The sequence below is a fragment of the Heterodontus francisci genome, chromosome 9, assembly GCF_036365525.1.
Source record: "Heterodontus francisci isolate sHetFra1 chromosome 9, sHetFra1.hap1, whole genome shotgun sequence".
Lineage (NCBI taxonomy): Eukaryota > Metazoa > Chordata > Chondrichthyes > Heterodontiformes > Heterodontidae > Heterodontus > Heterodontus francisci.
The window spans coordinates 41112878-41136977 of NC_090379.1; the positions used below are offsets into that span (position 1 = coordinate 41112878).

Consider the following 24100-nt stretch of genomic DNA (forward strand, 5'->3'; position numbering starts at 1 on the left):
GAAATTGTGATTTGAAAAATTGAAAGTTTTTTTTAAATGGGATAACTTTTAAGTTACAATTCAGGATGTTCATACCTATTCAGGTTCAACAGCACCTTTGACATGTGTTCAATGTTATGCTTTCCTGACGATGGAGCAGGAAAAATTGGATAAGATGCAAAAATGAGAGTGGAAATCGCGATGCATAATTAACCTATTCCCACTTGTTGCGATGTGCTAATTTAAATGATAGCAGCATGCAGCCTAGCACTAAGTGCACTGCTGAGTGCCTGCACACCTCAGCAGGGTGCCCAAGTTCATACGAGGTTAGCACTACTTAAAGCTAGCCTGCTTCTCTTAAAGGGGATAAGGCAGTGAGAGCTGATAGCTTCTGCTGTCAATGCAAGCAGTCTCACCCTGAGGATCTGAATGTAGTTTAGGAAGAAGTTTAATAACCTCACATGAGTGGTCAAGGTAAGTGACCTTATCTTCAAATGCCATACCCTTACAAATGAACTAGCCTCACACATTGCTCCACTCACCACACCTGGCTTCACTTACCTACCAACAGTCTCTATCAAACACAATTCATGCCTAACATTCATAACCTCACCTCACCCTCACACCGAACATCTGCAAGCTTCACATACCCATCTCTCAACATCCAAACAATGCCAGTTATTCAACTATGACAGGCACATCACACAAGCACATTGCACCACACTCACTGAGCCATTTCCCTCTCTCTTGCCCCAGGGAAATGGCAGGGTCTCAATTGAGCATGAACCTGCTGTGCTGTCTCAGGAGGACAGCATTTGTCCTCCCAAACTCCCACTCCACTAGGTCAGCCCAGACTGCTATCATCCATAGTGAGGTGGTTCAGTCTAGAGCTGCTTGAGGTCATCCTGCAAGACCATCTGCAGTCTTGCTCACTGAAAGTCAGCAGCCTTCCACCAGCCAGGCTGCAGCCACTGGGGGAGCATTGTGCAGGAACACTGGGCCAGGCAAAGGCACCTGCAAGGTGCACTAAGGGAATGTATAAGGTTGATTAGGTGAGTTTTGTATGAAATAATGGATGGTTTGATAAAGTTGGTTTTGAATGGTTGTTTTGTGGTGGCTTTTATTTCAGCATTGTGGCAGAGTGAAGGTAAGGTGTGAGACTGTTGAACAATGGGGATTTGGGGTTGTGGTTAGTGGAACCATAGTTAGATGAGGCAATCATGGACAGCCCGGATGGAAAGGGAACGCGTTGGTTGCCTCCTCCCTTCCTGCAGCTCCTTCGCTTCTCCTCCTTATCCTGAGCTGCTCACCTTACCCCTGATGGTAAGAACTGTGCTCTCATGCTGGCTAGGCTGTGAAGGATACAGAAGACCACCAGGAATTGGGCCACACACTCTGGCAAGTACTGCAGGGTTCCTCTAGAGTGATCCAGGCAGCAGAATAGTTGCTTCAGCACCTCAATGGTCTACTCTATAGTGTTTTCTAGGGCAGCATGGCACTCATTATATGCATGCTCCCCATGTGCAGTTGGGTTGCGCCCCAAAGTGATGAGCCAGGTTGAAAGCTCTTGTGGCCCAGCAGCCATCCTCTGGTTTAACAAGGTGACTGAAATGCTAAGGGAAATGTCGACTGATGCAGAATAAAGGCATCATGACAGCTGTGAGAATGCCAGGCATTCACCTGCATGAGCCGAGCATGATCCCTCACCAACTGTACATTGAAGGAATAGTAACCTTTGTACTTGCAGTACATCTCAGCATTTAGATGCAGTGCCTGCAAAACCACTTGTGTGCAGTTGATGGCATCCTGCACTATGGGAAAGCCCACTGTCCTGGCAAAGCAGCGTGCATGCTCTTCCTGCTCTCTGTGTTTAGAAAGAACACAATGTACTCCCCTTTCCTGTCATAAAGAGCATCAGTTACCTCTCTTCTGCAACAGTGGATATTGAACAGGGAGATGGTAGAGATATTCCCTGCTCCAACCTGGAAGAATCCCAATGTGAAGAAATTCATGGCCATGGTCACCTTCACAGTACTAGCAGCACCATCCTTGCCCTGCTCAGAGGCTGCAGGTCTGCCTGCAAGATGTGGAAGATTTCCATGAGTACCTGCTTCGTAAAATGGGGATGACACACACACTGTTCTTGGCTTAGGTTGTGGGAAGAGAAATGCTCCCAAAAGACCCTGGATGGATAAGGCCTCCTGCTCCTCCTCCCTCCGTGAGTAGCTTGTCCTCTTCATTGCTGCCTCTGCTCCATCTCCCTCTCATACTGCAGGCTCAGGGGAATGACAACTACAGCACCCATGACTGGAGCAAGTGGTCTGACCAGAAACCTCAAAGTCAGAACAAAGGCCTTCACCTTTTGCAGCAAGTCCCTTCACCAACTTTTAACCAACTCTGAAAATCTCCAAATACTTCTACAAACTTAAACAGAACCAGGAGAAATTAATCAGCAACTAACCTGCAAGTTGTTGATCCCTTTAAATAGTGCTGGTAGAAGGTACTTCCTGCTGCTGAATGCATGTTCAGCTGTGTGTGTTTAAGGGAGGGCATTAGCTGTACTGGCAAGGTCGAAAGTGGCAGTAATGGTGTTAAATCAGCGTTACACACTGATGGATGTCACAATCTGCCTACTCTGCATACTTGTGGCACATGCCTCTAACCTACCCAAAATGGCAGGCTGTGCCGGAAATGTGCGTGTGTGGAGCAGATGCCATTTTAAAATGGTAACCATAACACCAAAACTACGGGTGATACGGAGTCAAATTTTGCTGGCAGTATTTCTTCACCACATCTAAAATGTTTTATAGAACTTTGCTTAAGGCTTCTACATCATGGAGACATCACAGTGATGTTGTGTTTCCATGAACAATATTTTAACTTTCTGCAATTGGTTTATTGTGGATAAAGAAAAAAAAATATAGGGGTGGACAGGTTAGATATGAGAAAGAGAGAGAATTAACACAACAGTACAAAAATCAAAAAAATTACAAATGTTGGCACTACTCATCACTGATAATGTTTCTGTATCTATTCATTTAGGGATGATCAGTTATGTACAATTTGTACTGGTAGCCGCTAGAATGCTCTGGATCAGAATTTAAGTGAAGGTGATGTTATTCCAGCCAACATTAGGAGCATCCAGGTCTTGGAACATGATGTACATCCTGTCTGGAGAAATGTGAAGGTGCTTGTTGACTAGTTGACAACTGCACTGCACAATGTGTCACACAGACTTAAAAGGTCAACAATTCAATCCCTGATTCTTGCAGAATTAGTGGAGCTCAGTTAGGGCCGCAGAGACATTACATTTGGCCTCAGTACCCGATGCCTAGCCAGATTGCTGCTCCTATCCTGAATCCAATAAGTGCTGCTGGAAAAGTGCGCGTGTGTAGAGGCTGGGTCAGGATCAGCTGCGATAGGTGCCAACCATTACACTTACACTTGAAGAACAGCCACTTTGCCAAAGTTTTGGGAAGGCAGCTGGTGCCACAACTAAACATCAGCCAATGCCTTCAAGACAAGAGGGGTGGCAAACTGGAGGCGAAAAATATGGAGGCTAGTGGTTCCTGCCAAGTGCTGTGCCCCAATTCCTGCTGGCATTAACCACCAGATCCAGGAATTTTGAGCCTTTTTTCCCTAATAATACATACTTTTAATATGCTCTAATCTGCAAAAAGCTGTATTATGTATGGAAATGTATCCATAAGCATTACTACACCTGTCAATCAGGAAACAAAACCAAATACTTTTAAATTCATAATGACCTATCTGGGCAGTTCCTAATTTGAGCTTGCTTTTATTATAGAAAACATTAAACATACAATATCACGATTACGTATGCAAGCCATTTGTAAATTATTACACATCTGGTTATATGTCATCCATGTGCATTCGCAGACACATCATTTACAACAAGCAATTTTCTTCAAATGCATTCTCTGATATTCATTAGTTCTGAAAGCTCGCATAGGAATAAAGTGTGGGTAATGGGCATAATGGAAGTACAATCTTTTCTTATTAAACATTCTACATGATCTCTTGCTGTGTTTGATGACCAGAGTGGTTTTAAATAGCAGTTCACTAGACTGGATTAGGTCAGATCTGGTACAGACAGACTTAATGCCTGAAATTAAAGGTCTGACAAGTGGAGATTTAAACTCCTTCAATCAGTACATTCTCTTTCCCATTATGGCATAAATATTAATTCATCTGCATAACTGCGATTTCCACTTCTCGTATCTTATTTGCTACACTCATGTTTTTGATAAATGGCTATAAAAAATTATACTTTTCTTCTGATGCCTCAAACATACTTATGCTACCAGATTTGACGAGATTTGCAGCACAATACTGAATCAACAGATATTTCTCTAGATAATAGAAAGTTTCCCTTTCAGAAACACTGTTTTGGACTTGGAGCATATGAAAGAATGTTAAGTAAGGTTGGCTTATGGCACAGAATGTTCAGAACATCATCTGCCAGTTTTAAAGTTAGTGCAAAGAACATGGAACATGAGTCCACTGTACGCTACAAACAATATTAGAGAAGTAAACAGTGTGACGCATTAATTATCTTCAGCGGTATGTGTGCTGATAAGGGTTTCCTTTCCTTGATTATATATTATAAATGGGAGAAAGTTGTTTGTGGTTTCCATAAAACACAGTTTGACAGCAATACTCTCACAGTTGCTTTTCTCGGACAGATTGAGATGCAAGGTCATTCTGTTCCGACAGGCCCCCAATTGCGCCCACTCCCACCACCCGCCCTGAGCAACCCCCCCACCTCCACCCCCCCCCCGACAGTCCCCAATCTACTCCCACCCACTAAACTCCCAAACGACCACATTCCCTCAATCGACCTCCCCTCCCACCCTTGACCACCGCCCCCCCCCCACTTTACGATCGACCTCATTACCACCACCTTCAATATAGCTTCCCTCTGTTGCCCCAACACAGGCTTATCTGGTCCTGTGGCCTCCACTGACCAACTCCCTGCTCATCTGGAAGCCAGCCTGTCAATCAGTTTTGGCCTCCGGACAGGGACTTATCGGTCATGGCACGCGCATGCTGTGGAGTTAAAGCCCCACAGTGTGCAAGAGAGTCCTAATTTCTAGGTTCCCCACGACTTTCTGACCCACCCGTTCCTGACGGGATAGCTAAGTAAAAAATCAGCCCAATGTATTTGCAGCAGTGATTCAGTGCAGAAAGAAGTCAGTCAGGTGGGGTACAGGCCATTGGAGCAAGCAGTTGAGCACTGGGATGGGGGTGCAAAGCATTGGGCCTTGGACTGGAAACACTTTAGTAGCCTGGATTGGTCAGAGCTGTGCAGTGAGGTGGGAAGGGAAATGGAATGCAAGGGAAGAAGAAAGGTCATCGAATAAGAGTTAGGAAAGAATTACTGGAGCTGACCAAAGGTCTGTACAAAAAGGCCAGATTGAAAGTGAGAATAAATGTTATGAAGAGTTCAGGAAAAGAAATCCAGAATCTAGGAGTGCAATGACTGAAAGTTCTATTGCAGATTACAGAATGCGGGGGTGAGGAGATACAGTAAGCCACAGTTGGCAGAGTGGAATGTCCCCAACTCCAGCATTGTCAAAAAGAAATCAAAATGGAGAAGAGTAGCTTTAGGGTAGCACAAAGAAGTACCTGTCATATTAAACATAAAATACAAATGGTAGAATGAAACGAGCAATTATGCTAGTATTTGCATCTAATTATATTTGGGTAGAGCTCGTGAAAATTTCTGTGACTTTGAAGCTTTTTTCCTCTATTGTGCTGCTGGCAGCTGCCCATAGAGATAGTACTTTGCTATTTGAAATGTTGTTTACGGATGTTTATTGTTTATATGCAAATTTGCATTAAACACACAATTTATTTTTCAGTTGTCTGGATCTGCTGAACTAATGACACAGTATTCCATTTTTGTTAACCGTTCTCTGAACCAGTGAAGGGTGATACAAATGGTTCATAACTGACTTTTTTTTTGTATAATCAAGTTTCATTACAGTGCATTAATTTTGATGTTTTCTTATAACTTGTGTTACTACGTCAACCAAAAAATGTTATATTTTCTGTCAAAATAACAGTGAGACTAATGGAACTTGCCAGCCAGGATTTTAAGGGCCCCCTGAGGCGGGGAGGGGGCATGGAGTATTGCGACAGGTGGCCAGTGGGGGGGGAACGAACGGCGGAACAGAAGGCCTGTTGCCTTCCCAACACCCAGCCATCTTCCCGGGAGTGGGTTAGGTCGACGACAGTCTTCCCGCCCAGAGGCCAATTGAGACCCTTAAGAGGCCTATTAACGGCCAATTAAGAGCCTCTTCCCGCTGCTGCTAGGAGTGTGGAGGTTGCCTCTGCCGCATGGGAGGATGCCTTGGAAAATGAGGTGCCCTCCCCACGAGCTTACAAACATAGGGACATACGAATTAGGAACAGGAGTAGGCCTCTCGGCACCTCAAGTCTGCTCCGCCATTCAATAAGTTCATGGCTGAAATGATTTCTCCACATTTCCGCCTACCCCGATAACTTTTCACCCCCTTGCTGATCAAGAATCTATCTACCTCTGCCTTAAAAAGATTCAAAGACTCTGCTTCCACTGCCTTTTGAAGAATTCCAAAGACTCACGACCCTCAGAGAAAAAATTCTCCTTATCTCTGTCTTAAATGGGCGACCCCTTATTTTTAAACAGTGACCCCTCGTTCTACATTCTCCCACAAGGGGAAATATCCTTTCCACATCCACCCTGTCAAGACCCCTCAGGATCTTATGTTTCAATCAAGTCGCCTCTTACTCTTCTAAACTCCAGTGGATACAAGCCTAGCCTGTCCAATCTTTCCTCGTAAGACAGCCCGCCCATTTCAGGTATTAGTATAGTAAACCTTCTCTGTACTACCTCCAATGCATTTACATCCTTCCTTAAATAAGGAGACCAGTACTGTGCACAGTACTCCAAATGTGGTCTCATCAATGCCCTGTTGTAGCTGAAGCATAACCTCCCTACCTTTCAGGGGTCCCTCCTTCAAAGGCAATTTGTGGCCCACGGAGGACCCCCTCTGGGAACTTTTTTATCCCCCAGGATCCCCTCCCCCGGACTGATCGACCACCTCCCCAACACCCACACCGGGGCCTTCCGGACTGGTCCTGGCAACTCTGCCTCACCTACCTCTGTTCCAGGGTTCCAGCACTGGGCCTGGGTCAGAGGTCACTGCCGGTACTGCAGAGCTGCCAGCCCTCTGATTGGCTGACAGCTCTTGGAGGCGGGATCCCTGTACTTTTAAAGCCTCTGAATTTGTATCCCGGAGCTGAGCCCCCAATTTGTTATGACCTCTTTGAGACCATTAACATTGAAACACGAGATATGAACTCCCCAGTCCAATTTAAAGAATTACATGATAAGAATTCACGTTTTCAGACTTTTATTATAACAACTAAACTAAGAGAAATCCCTATTAATAGTACTTTGTAAGTAGCTAATACCCCAAGTTAGATAGAAAATTATTTTCTTTACTTATTAAAACATGTGAAAATTTCACACCACACTGATACGTTACACAGCCCTCCATGATGGTGAAATCTTTGCAATTAAAAGTCCCAAACTTGTCCCAGTTGCAATGGGTTGTATCTCCCAGACCTTTCTCAAAGTCAGTGTTCTCTTCGCTCACTTCTCTGAGCACTTTGGACCTGGACGTCCGTGAAAAAGGCTGTTGATCCTGTTGGTGCTTCACCTCTCTGCAAACCTCAACTTTCAAAACAGGTTCAAGTCTTCGCAGCCTTTCACTGTATCAGTCTTCTGAGAGCAGGTGTTCCCTTTCTCGCTCTCTTGAGGTTGCCACCACTGGGTCTTCTTCCTTACAGCCTTCTCCCAGGCTGCCACTGTTGATCTTCCTTACAGCCCATCTGCCTTCAGAAAATCTGTTGAACTTATCTTGAGCCAAAATTTAACAGCCAATCGTCCTTTTCCAAGATGCAAAGTCCACAAGTCTGGTTACAGCAGAGCCCCCCGGCTTTCCATTGTTTCCAGGTGTTCGTAGCTGCCATTCATTTACATTCTCAAAGACTCTTTGTTAATGATCTGAAAGTCTGGGAGGGTGAAACCCATTGTTCTTTAAATGTCACATCCCTGCAGTCTCTGCTTTTCAAAAAAAGGTCTTTGATCTGGGATCTTTTTATCTTGGTGACCAAGATTCCTGTCTTGTCTTTAAGCAGCAATGACGTGAGGTCACATGACTTCTCTGAATCCATATGACACTACATTAAAAATCACAGTTTTTAAAACACGATTATGTTGTAAAGTCCAGCATTCATAACAACGGGGAACTGCTGTCAAATGAGAACCAGTGGCTGCATTTTGGAAGAAAGGACCTGGAGATCTATCTGAGGAAGTTCAGACCTTTGAAGAACTTTGTGGCTGTAATTGGTGCCATAGATGCTGTGTGGACTGCCCAGTAAATCCGTGAGATCTATTTTTGTTGCATTTGATAACTAATGTATAATTTGTAATATATATATTGACTGATATCTGTCTGTTAATTCATATTTAATTTATGTTGATTTTGGTTTGCTTTTTAAAGAAAATTTGTTATGAAGGTGCTTCTGTATTTTTGTTGAAATATTTTTTAAGGATTCATAGTCAAACTGAAGAAATGTTGGACCAGTTTTTTTTCCAAGAGAGTCATCAAGAGGACACTGAAAGAACTGGTTTGTTAACAATGTTTACTGGTTGTCGCATGATTCAAATTAAAAATAGAACAAAAATCCTGGTAACAGGGGAAGATGTGGGCAGAGAAGTGACAAGCGTGCCCCTTGATAGGACAAGCCCAGGAGCAGCAGAGCGCACATGAAAGAAAATTCACAAGCTTTTGGTTGTAGTGTCAGTGTGCTTTTACCTTCTGGAATGAAATAAAGTCAAGTCTGCTGAAGAAGTGTCAAGGAAGGAGAGAAGACTACAACCCAGCTCGCTTTCCAGCACCTCTCCAAAAGACCCTGAAAAGTCCACTGTGTCAATTCATCTCATGTCTTTGAAGAAAAGTCTGCTAAATTACTTCTCAATGCCACCTGAAAAGAACTGTTCTAAAATATCTCAGTGACCCTTCTATATGTAGTCGGAAGTTAGACTGCATGCCAGTTTTGAAACACTATATCATCTGCTGCTTTCTTCAGGAGTGAGCAAGCATTCAGCCCAAGTGTTTTTTTTTTGTCTGTAACAGAGCTCGGAACCAAAATCCCTTTTATTTTTTTCCAGTTAACCTGGCCGGGGGGGGGGGGGGGGGGGGGGTGGTGTGTGTGTGTGTGTGTGTGTGTGTGTGTGTGTGTGTGTGTGTGTGTGTGTGTGTGTGTGTGTGTGTGTGTGTGTGTGTGTGTGTGTAGGTAAAAAGTGGACTTTAAGATTCCAATCTGTGTGTTTATGCTTTACTTCATTACTGGATAAGACTTGTTTTATAATAAACTGATAATTTTGTTGTTCATTAAAGAAACCTGGTTAGTGTGTTCTATTCTGGGAAAAATAGAGTATATGATTGACCGTATCAGTAAGTGGGAAAATTTAACATATATTGTGACCTGTGGAGAAGTGGGACCAGAATAAACAGTGTACTCCTCCCGCCTTGGTCATAACATATCTATAAAGGTGAAACATTTTCCACCCAATACTGCTGCCAGGAGGCCGCCTCTATCCTTAAGCTGGGCTTCAGCCTTAGTGGGGGAGCCCACCTGCCATCTGGAAAATTCCAGATGGGGTCTGATGAGTGCCTTTAACTAGGCACTTTAATTGCCCAGAGGCAGGTAGCCATCACCCCCATATCCCCATTACACTACCTCCCTTCCCCCCAACCACCCGTGCCCCCCACCCCCTGAAGAAGCCTCCATGATAACACGCCGGAAGTGGGAACATGCCATCAAACAGACATGCCAGGCAATAGCATGAGATTGCCAGCAAGCCTGCCTCTGAACCCGCCTCCGCTGCCCAATGAAAATTCAGCCCTTTATTACGCTTTCTGTGACCTGATTTGACATTAAATTCGCCCACTCTAATTTACACTTTCTTCTCAGTCCCTGTGCTGTTTACTTCACAATCCTTCAAGCTGATTGACTAAGTTGCTTGCACTGTTCACTCAGATCCCACATGTCCTGTTTCCCTCACAGCGCCGCTATCAGCACACACTTTCAGCAACTTACCACGCAAAAGATTTCAAAAACTTTAACATGCAGGGTCAAGGCTAACCAACGGCATGAGCCCTGTGGCAGAAAATTATAGTTATTGTGCTTTCTTTCAATTGAAAATTAGATGCTGAAATTTTAAGGATCAGTTTATTACTAAAAGTAAAAATGCATGGGATTGTTGTATAATGTGTAGGTCATGTAAAAAAGAATGAATTGGCTGTTTAAAAATTCAAGCTATGAAGCATTTCATTTTACTCCAGTGGTATGCACACTATTTGCTAGAAACAGCAACATACTCTGTCGGAGCTCTGGGTTGACTGAATGTGAGTTGCAACTACAAGTTCTCACTTTATTCACACTATTATTTTTGCTCGGATAATGAATCTATTGCTAGTGGTTAAGTATTACACAGGTCGCATATCCCAGGTCCTAGTCACTGTAATATCAACCAAATATAAGAACAGCATTACAGCATATTGTCAATGGCCAAAACCAGGACGATAAAAAGAAACAGGATTACACTGATCCTGTTCTATTTGAACTGAGGATATACTTCTGATTAGGTACTGACTTGCTCTACAAAGGGAAATTGCCACTTTACCTTGCTTGGAGCCACTTCGATCAGCACTTGGTCCTGTATTTGGAGTGTACTTTGGGTTCCTGGTTGAAGCACTTTGCCTTGTCCAGTCAAAATTATCAAGCCGGTCTTGAGTGAACCCACAGATCTTCTCATTTTCAAATGCACAGTTGAATTCTCCTGTTAACAGATACATGCATATCTCTAACCATTTTATAATAGCTGTATCTATCATGAAATATTTGCATATATGACTATTCAATAGCAGCACAAGTACACCAGTAACCGGCATTTGAGTGTTTGATACAATAAAGTCTGAAAAATAAGGTTTTTAAAGTTGGGTCAAACCTTATAATTCATGTAAAAGTTCATATTCTGATACAAAAGCAATTTAATGCATAGAACATGTTTTCCAATATCTAGTGTCTCAGATTTAATTGATTCTACACAAAAGAAATCTCTAAAATGGATATTTATCTTCTACCTTATGATAAATTTAATTACAGAAATTATTTTCTGAGTTTTGTGATCAGATGATATCATAAACTGAATACAATTTCAGGGAAATTAGATTCTTCAACGTTAAGAGTACATCTGGTAAGTGAGTTCAAATATATATGAATAAAAAAAAGTTGAGAAAACAGCATTAGGCCAATCAATGCTTGCCCTACCCATAGTGAGACTATGCGACCTCATTCACTACTCTCTCTACATGTCAGTATGACTAACCGGGAAGGCAAAAGAATAGAAAACCAGCGGCTAATTTCAGCAAGAACTCAAGGAAATTCCTCCCTGACTTAATATGGTAATCATGGAATCGCCAGAAGACCGTGGGTTACCTATGATGCATCATTAGATGTATTGAATTTACCCCGTACTCCCCACCACTATCAATTGCCAGTCTCTGCTAATGTCCTTGGGAACATAGGACTATACAGGACCAGGTATATCATCAAGATACTCTGTTTGATGTAGTCAAACAAAATCTCCCACCTACCAAGTCGTTTGTGGGATGTGGGCATCGCTGGCTAGGCCAGCATTTATTGTCCATCCCTAATCGCCCTTGAACTGAATGGCTTGCTTGGCCATTTCAGAGGTGTTTAAGAGTCAACCACATTGCTGTAGGTTTGGTGTCACACGTAGGTCAGACCAGGTAAGGGCGGCAGATTTCCTTCCCTAAAGGACATTAGTGAACCAGATGGGTTTCATGCTCACCATTAGACTAGCTTTTAATTCCACATTTTTTATTTGAACGCATGTCCCCAGAGCATTAGCCTGGGCTCTGGATTATTAGTCCAGTGACATTACCAATACGCCACCACCTCCCCCCAAATTACAGCAGCAATTTTACATGCACTAGAGCCCTGGTGACACTTCTGACTCCCAGCACGTATAGTCTCAAGCGTCAAGCTTGCCAGCCTTAATGAATCTGGCAAATTTACTATGGAGATTGCCATTATCTGTGAGAGTTTTGCATGTGTTGGGAACCAGTAGCACTAATGTGGCTCTCAGACAATATAAATGATGAGTAGTAGTATGATGAGTAGTATGATGAGTAGTAGTCAACATGGCCTTACAGGTGGTAGATCCTATTTGATAAATTTACTGAAGCTTTTTGTGGATATGACTATTGATTTGAATCTGTGTTCTTCACAGAAATGGGCCTGGATATTAACAGGTACGGGTTACATAAGTTGGGGTGGGGGCTGGTAGTGTAAGGAGGCAGTTTCTGAAGTCTGTGTTTCTCTGCATGTGGTGGAATTTTAACTCGACACCATACACCTTTTGTCAAGATGTTTCAATGATGATCTTGTACAGGACTAATATCCCAACCACATCTCTCTAATGCAGAAAATGGACATTGCTTTGGCAAATATACAAGTGCATAAATAATGCCGAGTAGAGTATCAAAAAATGAGAGGGTACTACCGAAGCATAAAGATTCTACAGGAAGTAGTGTCAATTATAGACATGGACCTGAAAAGTCAAAATATTACCTCCCTCGAACACATCCTATAACATGTTTGCAAATGATTGTAATAACGACAGTTTTGCAAAGTCGGTTACAAAGGAAATTAATTATGTAGATGCATCCTTGTTCAGTGTACCAGATTTTAAGTCAACACCTATATCCTCATTAGTTTCAAAGGATTATTGGGTTTATAATCCGTGTAAATAAGATTATAATGAAGCTTCATTATGATCCAATTCCATTTGTGAGTTCAGCTCTGAATATGGCTAACTTAAACAAGCCAGTCAGTTAAAGTAAAAATGGGAAATTATATTAAGTTTAACAAATTCCGTCTCCATCATCGCGCGTGAAATTGGTCATGCACGGTAGCACAAATGGCGAATCGACAGCCCATTTTACACCCTGGATGATGTTCCTTTCAATGGAATCAATGGAATATAAAACATAAAATATAAAACAGCATCCAAGCATCACCTTAAACTCCTGTCCCCTCCAACTACATGCAAGAAGCTTGCGGGTTTCTTTGTCATTAAGGTTGAGACCATTAGTTCAAATACTCCATTCTGCTTCTTCCCCTCTTTCTGCCCCTGAACTCAGAGACATAGGAACATAGAATGATTTATGACACAGAACGAGGCCATTTGGCCCATCTTGTCTGTGCCAGGCAAAAAAAGTTACCCAGCCTAATGCCATTTTCCAGTTCTTGCTCCATCGCCCTGCAGGTGTGGCACCTCAAGTGGATATCCAAATGTTTTTAAAAATGTCATGAAGACCCCACCTGCCAAGAATGAGGCATATTAATTTCATCATATGAGTTTTAATTTTAATTTAATATTAATTTTAAATTATTGCTGGGCTGAAGAGATGAATTGTTTAAAGTGATCAGCAGTGGTGGAAAAAATTGCATACTAAGAGACAGTTGCTTGGAGAGACAATAGATCCTATTAACGCAAATGGATTTTGATCACCAGACATTGACTGTGGAAGCAGCCAGCATTTCATTTGCCCCCTCCCCCCACCCCCCACCACCCCAACCCTCCACACACTCTGTGGGTGTCTACTAAGATGAAAGGAATCCACAAAAATGCAGGGGAGTTTGTGAAAAAAACAACTTGTCACATGACTAACCTGCTGGCCCAGGTTTGGTTTTGAACTGCTCACAGAACAGTTTGGATCAGACTGCAACTGAACTTGAAGAAAGAGCCTCTCTCCCTCTCTCATGAATTTCCAGATCCACTGAAGACAATTAAACCTCAAGTAAAAGATTCCTACATTGAAACAAGTTTTAAAGCATCCACTGGGCCCCAACGAAACGGCAAGATTTAACTGCAATCAAAGACTCTACATCGAACTCAAAGGAGAGTAAATAAACTCCAGCTATTGCTTCAAACTTTTCCCCTTTATTCTTCTTACTTTTCTGTCTTTATCTGCATGTATGTTTATCATGTATACATGCTAGTGTGGTCGCGTTGCGTATTCGTAGTCATTTTAACCGCATTAGAGTTTTAAGGTTAATAAACTTCCACCTTTTTTGTTTAAATCTAAGAAAACCTGTCTGGTTGATTTCTTTGCCTTATAATTGGAGAGCAGTGAACAAGGATTCACTGAGGGGGAACTCAAACACGGTGTTTTAAAAATTAAACCCTGTTATAGTTAAACCAGGCAAAGGCTGAGAGAGAACCCCGAGACCCCTATCCTACCTGGTCGTAACAGAAATTTGGGGCCACAGTCAAATGAGGAAATTGGAAGTCAAATTCATCTCAATCAAAATGAGAAAAGATTTCAATACAGGTTTTCTTGTGGTTGTGTGTGCTAGAATACTAACATGTCTGCGACTGAAGCCAGTACCTCCCCAAACCAGGGTGAAGTCACTTGGGATAAGTTAAAAGCACTGTCTATGGAGGAGTTGAAGAAAATGGCTGAGCAGTGTGGGCTCACTGTATGTGGCAAGGCTAGAAAGTCTGAACTCCTAGGACTAGTGGCCAACCATTTTCCCTTGAATCTGAAGAAGCAGATACAGGGTTAGAAATAGACTCCGACAGGGCATTGCTCGCAAAGATACAAATGGAAGAGTGGAAACTAGAATTTGAAGAAAAAGAAAGAGAGAGACAGGAGAGAAAGAAAGCAAGACAGGAGAAAGAAAAAGACAGGAGAGAGAGAAAGAAGGAACCTTTCAGAAGGAACCTGAAGAAAAAGAGAGGAGAGAGAGAAAGAGAACGCCTTCCAGGAGGAATGCGAAGCGAGAGCGCTGATGTGGCTTGAATTAACTAGGGGGTAACTTGTAATATTTCAGGGATATATATCGAGAATTACACTATATATTTGGACAAGTCGGATTCATGCTGCAGATTCTAAGTTGCTGCACAACTTGCAGCAGTTGGCCAATATGGAGGATTGTAATTCAGGGCTGGGTACAGAATTGTTAACATTTTCCCAATTGATTCCAAAATTCAATGTGGGGGACATGGAAGCATTTTTTGCATCTTTTGAAAAATTTGCAAGGCAGTTAAAGTGGCCAGCTGAGGCTTGGACTCTCCTGCTACAAAGCAAGCTAACATGAAAAGCCCATGAGATTTATTCCCTGTTGCCAGATGAGAATTCATCAAATTACGAACTGACAAAAAATGCTATCCTCGGGGCATATGAGTTACTACCAGAAGCCTATCGCCAGATGTTTAGAATCCTCACGAAGCAAGCTGATCAAACTTACCTGGAGTTTGAGAGAAATAAACAGCTGGCTTTTGACCAGTGGCTGAGGGCTCTTAAAGTGCAGCCCAGCTATGAAACTCTCAGAGAGGTAATTTTGCTCGAGGAATTTAAAAACTTTCTCCCACTCTCCATAAAGACACATGTAGAGGAACAGAATGTTCATAGAGCCCAGCAAGCCGCAGTTCTGGCTGATGAGTTTATTCTCATTTATAAGTTAGTTCCCCAGAAGAAAACCTTTCCTAGTCACCGCCTCAAATCCGAAAAGGACAAAGGGTGGGAAGGTAGGGCATCTAAGAGCTGACTGCTGGAAACTAAAAGAAAAACCTGTAGGGTTAATCAGGGCACACCCGCCCAGTGAAGGAGAAAGGACTCTGATGGAAAGCACAGCTGAACAAGCTGTGGCTTTAACTGCAGTAATAGTAAGACTCAGGAAGCCTACTGCTGCAAGTACAGGAACATTTAATAGGATTCCAGAAGGTTATCAGGATTTTGTATCACCAGGGAGAGTAACCCCATACCCTGGACTGGGGCAAGCAAGCCCATAGTAATTCTCAGGGACCCAGGAGCTACTAGATCCCTTTTACTGAGAAAAGGCTTGAACTTTCCCCTAGAGAGTGCAGTAAACACCAAAATGGTGGTGACTAGTATTGGAGGGCAGTGTATGCCTGTACCTTTATGCCGGGTGCACTTGGAGTGCAACCTAGTTTCGGGACCGGTGACTGTAGGAATTGTTCCTAGTTTGTCTGTGGACGGGGTTGACCTGCTCCTAGGTAATGATCTGCCGGGGGCGAATGTGGTAGCTTCCCCAGTAGTGAAAAAGAGACGGCAGGAGGTCAGAGAGACAGGGCAGTGGCAGGAGACAGACCCCTGCAGTTTCCCTAAATGTGTAGTGGATCAGGCCATGATCAAACAAGCTCCCCCAGAGGAGACTGAATTAGCACTGCAGGCAGATGCCCATGAGGTCTGTCTGACTGAGACTTTCTTTGGAAAGTTTAAAGACTCAGGGAATTAATTAAATGAATCTTCCCTAGCTCAGGCTCAGCGAGCTGACCCAGTACTGAGAAAGTTAGCACAGCCTGTCCAGTCCGAAATTGAAGCAGAGGGAGTCCCAGACTGCGACTATTTAAAGAATGAGGTACTGATGAGGAAGTGGAGTTCTCTTCACAGAGCTGAGGACAAAGAGTGGACAGTGGTTTTCAAGTTAGTGGTGCTGCAGAGGTACTGGAGAGAAATATTAAGAATGGCCCATGAAATTACAGTGGCTGTACATGTTGGTATACGAAAAACCAAAGCCTGCGTAAGACAGCAGTTAGACTGGCCAAAACTCCACAAAGATGTGGTGGAATACTGTAGAAGTTTCCACATGTGCCAGGTTGAGGGGAAACCACAACCTACAGTGAAATCTGCACCTCCAATTCCTGTATCAGTGTTTGGAGGACCCTCCAGCAGAGGGCTGGTGAACTGTAAGGGACCCCGGCTGAGAACAAAAGGGAACAGACAAGCATAAGGCTGGCAAAAGGTTAGAGAGAAAAGGGGAAAAAGGGACAAAGAGAATAGGTTAAAGGAGATCCAAGAGGATTCCCAAATGGAAACCCCTATACTCCAGTCAGCCAGCCTCGAAATGTTGAAAAGTTATATCCCACATCCTCCTATGTAAATGCAGGCACTAAAACCATCCCACCAGAGTTGCTAACAGCATTTACAGGAACCTACAGAGACAAAGGAAGTCCTCAAGAGGGCAGAGAAACCTTGAGAGTGATGCCTCCCCCAGTCAAAATGCGGCAGGGGAGTGCAATAGAATCTGGACAAATACCTGAAAGCAGGAGTGTTCCACAGGACAAAGGGAAGATTAGCAAAGAATCCTCCCCCACAGTCAGGAGAAAAGGGAACCAACTATCCCCTAAGGTGAAAAGCCCGTGCACGACTCATCAAAGCACTGAAAGAGAGTTCAGAGTGGATCCACCCACCGCCAACGCCCATGAGCAGAACTCCAACCTTGGGCTAATTAAATCTAACCCTGCCCCTGCAAACCTCAACAGGAACAAAGACACCCTCAACAGTCATGGAAATGTGCAAACAGAAAAAAAATCCCCAAAAATCACATGTTTATCGGGGTGCCAAAAAGTGCAGTTTAAAGCAGCACTGCTACCAAGAAAAGACAGGCTATAACAATTTTTAGGATTTCTGAATGAATGAGATGCATGTGTGTTTTCCTGTACCTACTCTTCTCTCTGGTCCTTTTTAATGAAATGCTCTTCTAAAAATCGCATTTCATTCCGCTGGGTGTGGAGCTGTCATGAAAACCACATCTGCCAAGAATGAGGCATATTAATTTTGTCATATGAAACATTAATTTCAAACTATTGCTGGACTGAAGAGATGAATTGTTTAAGGAGATCAGCAGTGGTGGAAAAATTTGCATACTAAGAGACAGTTGTCTGGAGAAACAATAGAACGACTCCCTGATCCAATAAACCCAAATGGATTTTGATCACCAGACACTGAATGTGGAACAAGCTAGCATTCCATTCTCACTGCACCCACCCATCACCCTCCACACACCCTGCGGGTGTCTACTAAAATGAAAGGAATCAGCAAAAACGCAGGGGATTTTGTTAAAAGAACAACTAGTCACATTACTAATCTGTTGGCCAAGTTGATTTTGAACTGGTCATAGAACAGTTTGGGTCAGACTGCAACTGAATCTGAAGAAAGAGCTTCTCTCCTCCCTGCCTCTCTCTCTCGCTCATGAGTTTCCAGATCCACTGAAGACACTTAAACCTCAAGAAGGAAGATTCTTACAGCGAACCAAGTTTGAAAGCATCCACTGGGCCCCAACGAAACAGCAAGGTTTAACTGCAGTCAAAGACTCTACATCGAACTCAAAGGAGAGTAAATAAATCCCAGCTATTGCTTCAAAATTTTCCCCTTTATTCTTTTTACTTTTCTGTCTCTATCTGCATGCGTGTTTATCACGTATGCATGCTAGCATGGTCACGTCGCGTATTCATAGTCATTTTAACCAAAGTAGAGTTTTAAGGTTAATAAACTTCCATCTTTCTTGTTTAAATCTAAGAAAACCTGTCTGGTTGATTTGTTTGCCTTACAATTGGAGAGCAGTGAACAAGGTTGCACTGAGGGGAGCTCAAAACACGGTGCATTAAAAATTAAACCCTGTTATGGTTAAACCAGGCAAAGGCTGAGAGGGAACCCCTAGACTCCTTTCTCACCTGGTCATAACAAAATGCAATGAAAGTTTCTGCCTCTACTACCCTTTCAGGCAACAAGTTCCAATTGCCCACTACCTTCTGGATGAAAAAAAACTCCTCAACTCTGCTATCAATTACTTTAAATCTATGCCCCCAGTTATTGACCTCTCTGTTACGGGAAATAAGTTCTTCCTATCCACGCTAACTCATAATTTTGTACACCTCAATTAAATCTCCCTTCAGCCTCCTCTGTTCCAAAGAAAAGAACCCAGCCTATCCCATCTTTCCTCATAGCTGAAATTCTCTTCCCTGACAACATCCTCCTCAGTACCCTCTCCAGTGCGATCACAGCCTTCCTGTAATGTGGTGACCAGAACTGTATGCAGTACTTTAGCTGCAGTTAACTAGTGATTTATGCCATTCTAGCATAACTTCCCTGCTCTTATACTGTAGGCCTCAGCCAATAAAAGAAAGTATCCCACAGGTTTTCTTGACCATCTTATCTACCTGTCCTGGTACCTTCAGGGATCCGTGAACATGCATTCCAAGGTCCCTTTGATCCTCTATACTTTACAGTATCCTATCATTTATTCTGTATTCCTGTACCTTGTTTGTCTTCCCCAAATGCATTACCTCACACTTCTCTACATTGAATTACATTTGCCACTTTTCTGCCCACCTGACCAGTCCATTGATATCTTTCTGCAGTCTACAACTTTTCTTCCTTACTCTCAACCACACGGCCAATTTTCATATCATCTGCAAACTTTTTAATGATGCCCCCGACATTTAAATTATTGATACATAATATGAATAGCAAGGGACCCAGTGCTGAGCCCTGCAGAACCCCCCCAGTAAACAGTGTTCCAGTCACAAAAACACCCGTAAACCATTACCTTTTGCTTCCTGCTACTGAGCCAATTTTGGACCCCGTTTGCTGCTTTCCCTTGGATCCTATGAGATTTTAATTTTCTGATTAGTCTGTCATATGGGACCTTGTCAAAAGCCTTGCTTACTTCCATGTAGACTACATCAAAGCCACGATCCTCATCGACCCTCTTTTGTTATCTCCTCAAAAAATTCAATCAATTTAGTCAGACATGACCTTCCCTTAACAAATCCATGCTGACTGTCCTTGATTAATCTGTGCCATTCCAAATGACGATTTATACTGTCTCTCAGAATTTTTTCCATTAATTTGCCCACCACCAAGGTTAGGCTGACTGGCCTGTAATTACTCAGGCTATCCCTTCCTCCTTTTGAAAACAATGCTATAATGTCAGCTATTCTCCAGTCCTCTGACACCATACAGGTATAGTCAGAGGGGATTGGAAAATGATCGTTCAAACTTCCACTATGGGTTCCCTTAGTAGCCTGGGATATATTTATCCGGGCCTGGTAATTTATCCACTTCCAAGGATGCTACATACCTTAATATGTCATCCCTCACTATGTTTATCCCATCCAAAATTTCACACTCCTCCTCCTTAACGGCAATGTCTGCTTTGTCCTTCTATTATGTGAAAACAGACAAAAAGGACTGAATTTTATGGGCCCTTGGGAGATGGCATGGGAGACAAGGGGGCCCATAAAATAGAGAGGGAAGGTGGTGAGTGGAGTGCCCGTCAACTTCCTGATGCCATGCGAATTTGTCAGGGTGGGAAAGGCTGAAGATGGGCTTCACACCCACAGGACAACTGAGGCCCTTAAGTGGCCAATTAATTAGCCGCCCCACAGGCCTCGTGGGGGATGGGGCCCTCCTCTGTGGGCAATATGTGCCCACAGAAGGGCCTCTAGCAGCAAAGGCAAACCCTCCGGTAACAACTCACCCACCCTCCCCCCCACCCGCCCTCAATGACCACCCTCACACCCACCCCGTTCCCCTCACCAGGGCCTTCCGGACTAGCCCCAGCGAGCCCGCCACACTTACCTGGGGTCTGGGGCTCCAGTACTGGTCCTGGTCCTCTGTGAAACCGGCAGTGGCCAGTACTCCCCATGGCATACTGAGCTGCCAGCCATTGAGTGGCTGACAGCTCTGAGAGGTGGGATCCCCGTCCACCTGGCGCTGGGCAGTTAATCACCTGAGCGCCATCAAATAAGAGACCAAAGAGCTGAGGTAGGGTTCCCCTCGCCTTTTGGGCCGGGCGCCGGGACCCCTGCTTCATAAAATCCATCCCAAATTATTCTTTGTCTTCCACCTGCACACATAAGTTACCTTTTTGATCTCCAACTGGCACTCGTCTTTCCCAGTTATTCTCTTGCTCTTCATGTATTTATAAAACATCTTGCGGTTTTCTTTGATTTTACTTGCCAATATGTTTTCATGCCCTCTTTTTGCTTTCTTGATTTCCTTGTTTAGTTTCACCTCTGCACTTTCTATACTCCTCTAGGCTTTCTGCAGTATTGAGCTTTTGGCTTCTGATGTAAGCTTTCTTTTTTGCCATATCCTACCCTGTATGCTGTTTGACTTCCAGGAGGTCCTAGATTTGGGAGTCCCATCATTTTTCCTTGTGGGAACATATTTATTCAGAATTCCGTCTATCTCCTCCTCCAATGCCTCCCACTGCTCTGACACTGATTTACCTTCAAGTAGCTGTTTCCAGTTGACCTTTCTGAGACTCACCTGCTCCACAAAATTCTCTTCCTGACCCCCAGACAATATAAATTGTTCCCTCTCCTGTAACTGTGACCATGGTATATTTACCCTCCTCATCCTCCTTGACTGCTCTGCAGCCTTTGGCCACATGATAAACCATCGTCGCTTGTCCACTCTTACCTATCCCATCATAGCCAGAGCATCTCCAGCAATGGCCTCTCTTCTTGCATCCACAGCATCACATTTGAAGTCCCTTGCCATGGCTCCTTCCTCATTTAAATGAGGCTCCTTGGTAACAACATCTGGAAACATGTCAGCTTCCAGAGGTACAGTGGTGACACCCACCTCGAGCTCTCCACCTCGCTGGACCTTTCCACTGCCTCTGTGCTGTTAGACTGCTTGTCTGACATCCAGTCTTGGAAAGCTCCAATTTCCTCCATTTAAACAACTGATGTCATTGTATTCAGCTACCAACAGAAACTCTGCATGATTTCCATGACTTCATCCACTCCACAACCCTATATTCTTTTTATCACAAAGAGTGCCTCCTTCCACCTCCATAACATTTCCTGCCCACCAACACCACCCTACCTCCAATTTCAGCCTATCCGCTGCTAAAAAATCTCATCCTTGCCTTTGTTTCCTGCCGATTGAACCATTCCAATGCTCTCCTGGCCTCCTTTCAAGAACAAGAACAATTTGCATTTATACAGCACATTTAACATAGTAAAACATTCCAAGGCACTTCACATGAATGCCATCAACCGAGTCACCTAAGTAAACTTCAGCTTATTTAAAACACTGCTGTCCATATCCTATCCTGCACCAAATCACACTCATCCATGTTTCCTCTGTTTACAGATCTAAACTGGCTCCCAGTACTCTAAAGCCTTCAATATAAAATTATCATTCTTGTGTTTATATCCTTTTATGGCCTCACCTTTCCCTATCTCTCTAACCTCTTACAGCCCTACAACATCTGCTCTCCATTCCTCCAACTCTGGCCTGTTGTGCATCCCTCTCTCCTTTCGTCCCACTACTGCAGGCTGTACTTTCAGCCATCCAGGTCTCACACTATGAAAGTCTCCTTTTAAACCCATCTCTTTGATCAAGCTTTTGGTCAATCTTCCTAATATCTCCGTCTTCAGATTGTCATTCATTTCTGTCTGATTCTGGCTCCATGCTCTTCTATGTTAAAGGTGCTATAAAGATGCAAATTGTTGTTGTTGTTGTTGAATTGTATAACAGATTTTGAAAGAACATAAAAACTTAAGAAATAGGATCTTAAGTAGGCCAGTTGGTAAAGAATTCCAAGGATTCACAACCCTTCTCCTCATCTCAGTGCTAAAGGGCCAACTTCCTTATTTAGAGACATGTGTTCTAGATTCCCCAGCCAGGGGAAACATCCTCCCAGTATCTAATCTGTCAAGACCTCGAAGAATTTTTTATGTTTCAATAAGATCGCCTCTCATTCTTCTAAGCCTCCGGGAACATAGGCCTAGTTAACTCAATCTCTCCTCATAGGACAATTCCCTCATCCCAGGAATCAGTAAATATTTGTTGTACACCCTCTAAGGCATGTATAGTTAAGAAGTACAAAACTGCACACAGTACTCCAGGTATGGCCCCTGCAATTCCTTTGCAACAAAAACTAACATACCATTTGCCTTCCTAATTGCTTGCTGTACACGCAAGTTAACTTATGTGATTCATGGACAAGGACAGCAAACATTTGAATGCAAACATTTCCTAGTCCATTACCATTCAGAAAATATCCTCTTTTTTTAAATTTTTCCTACCAAAGTGGATAATTTCACACTTCACTTCACCACAAGGTAATCCACCTACCATGTCATTGCCCACTCACCCAACCTGTCTATATCCCTCTACAACCTCTTTAGAGTCATAGAGTCGTACAGCATAGAAACAGGCCCTTCAGCCCACTGCGTCCATGCCGACCATAATGCCTATCTATACTAATCCCACCTGCCTGCATTAATTCCATATCCCTCTATGCCTTGCTCATTCAAGTACCTGTCCAGATACCTCTTAAATGTTGCTACTGTTCCTGCCTCCACCACCTCCTCAGGCAGCTCATTCCAGATATCCACTATTCTTTGTGTGAAAAATTTACCCCTTTGATCCCCTTTAAACCTCCTCCCTTTCACCTTAAATCTAGTTTTAGTCACGCCTACCATAGGAAAAAGACTCTGGTTATCTACCCTATCTATGCCTCTCATAATTTTACATACCTCTATCATGTCCCCTCTCAGCTTCCTTCACTCCAGGGAAAACAGAACCGGCCCATCCAATCTCTCTTTATAACTCAAGCCTCCAAACCAGGCAACATCCTTGTGAATCTTTTCTGCACCCTCTCTAGCTTAATCACATCTTTCCTGTAGTGCGGCGACCAGAACTGCACACAGTACTCCAAATGCGGCCTAACCAACGTTATGTATCCTTTGTATCCTCCTCACCGCTTACTTTTCCAACTAACTGTATCGCAGTGAAAAGACAGGTTTTTTCAATATTATATTTAAGGGAAAACACTATTAGTGCATTTTAAATATTTGGGTACAGTGTTTATGCCCATTTTATCTTTTGAAACCTTGCCTAAACTAAGATTTGGAAAACATTACACATAGAATTAAACAGTTGATTGCTATGAAGTGACAGCCTATTAAAGTAGCTCTTTATTGGTTCATTATTCACTAATTATGCTGGTCTTGCTAGTGTTAATGGCTTGAAGCCATTCTTCTCATTAGAATATTGCAACACTTTAAGTTGCATTAATAATGCTGTCATTACACCTTAATAACTTTGTAATCACATTGATAACTGTAGAACTGCCCCCATATCTGTATAATTACATTTTAATTTAATATGATTTAATAGAT

The 24100-nt window shown here is 43.1% G+C and overlaps 1 protein-coding gene across 3 annotated transcripts in view; it reads right to left on the reverse strand.

Annotated features, from left to right (window-relative positions):
• The window catches only part of mdga2a (MAM domain containing glycosylphosphatidylinositol anchor 2a), a 990949-nt gene that overhangs the window by 106521 nt on the left and 860328 nt on the right, over window positions 1-24100 (reverse strand). For all 3 annotated transcript variants that reach the window (XM_068038888.1, XM_068038889.1, XM_068038887.1), the window contains one exon: window positions 10742-10897. In XM_068038888.1, coding sequence (XP_067894989.1) covers window positions 10742-10897 — 156 coding nt within the window. The remainder of the gene's footprint in view (window positions 1-10741; window positions 10898-24100) is intronic.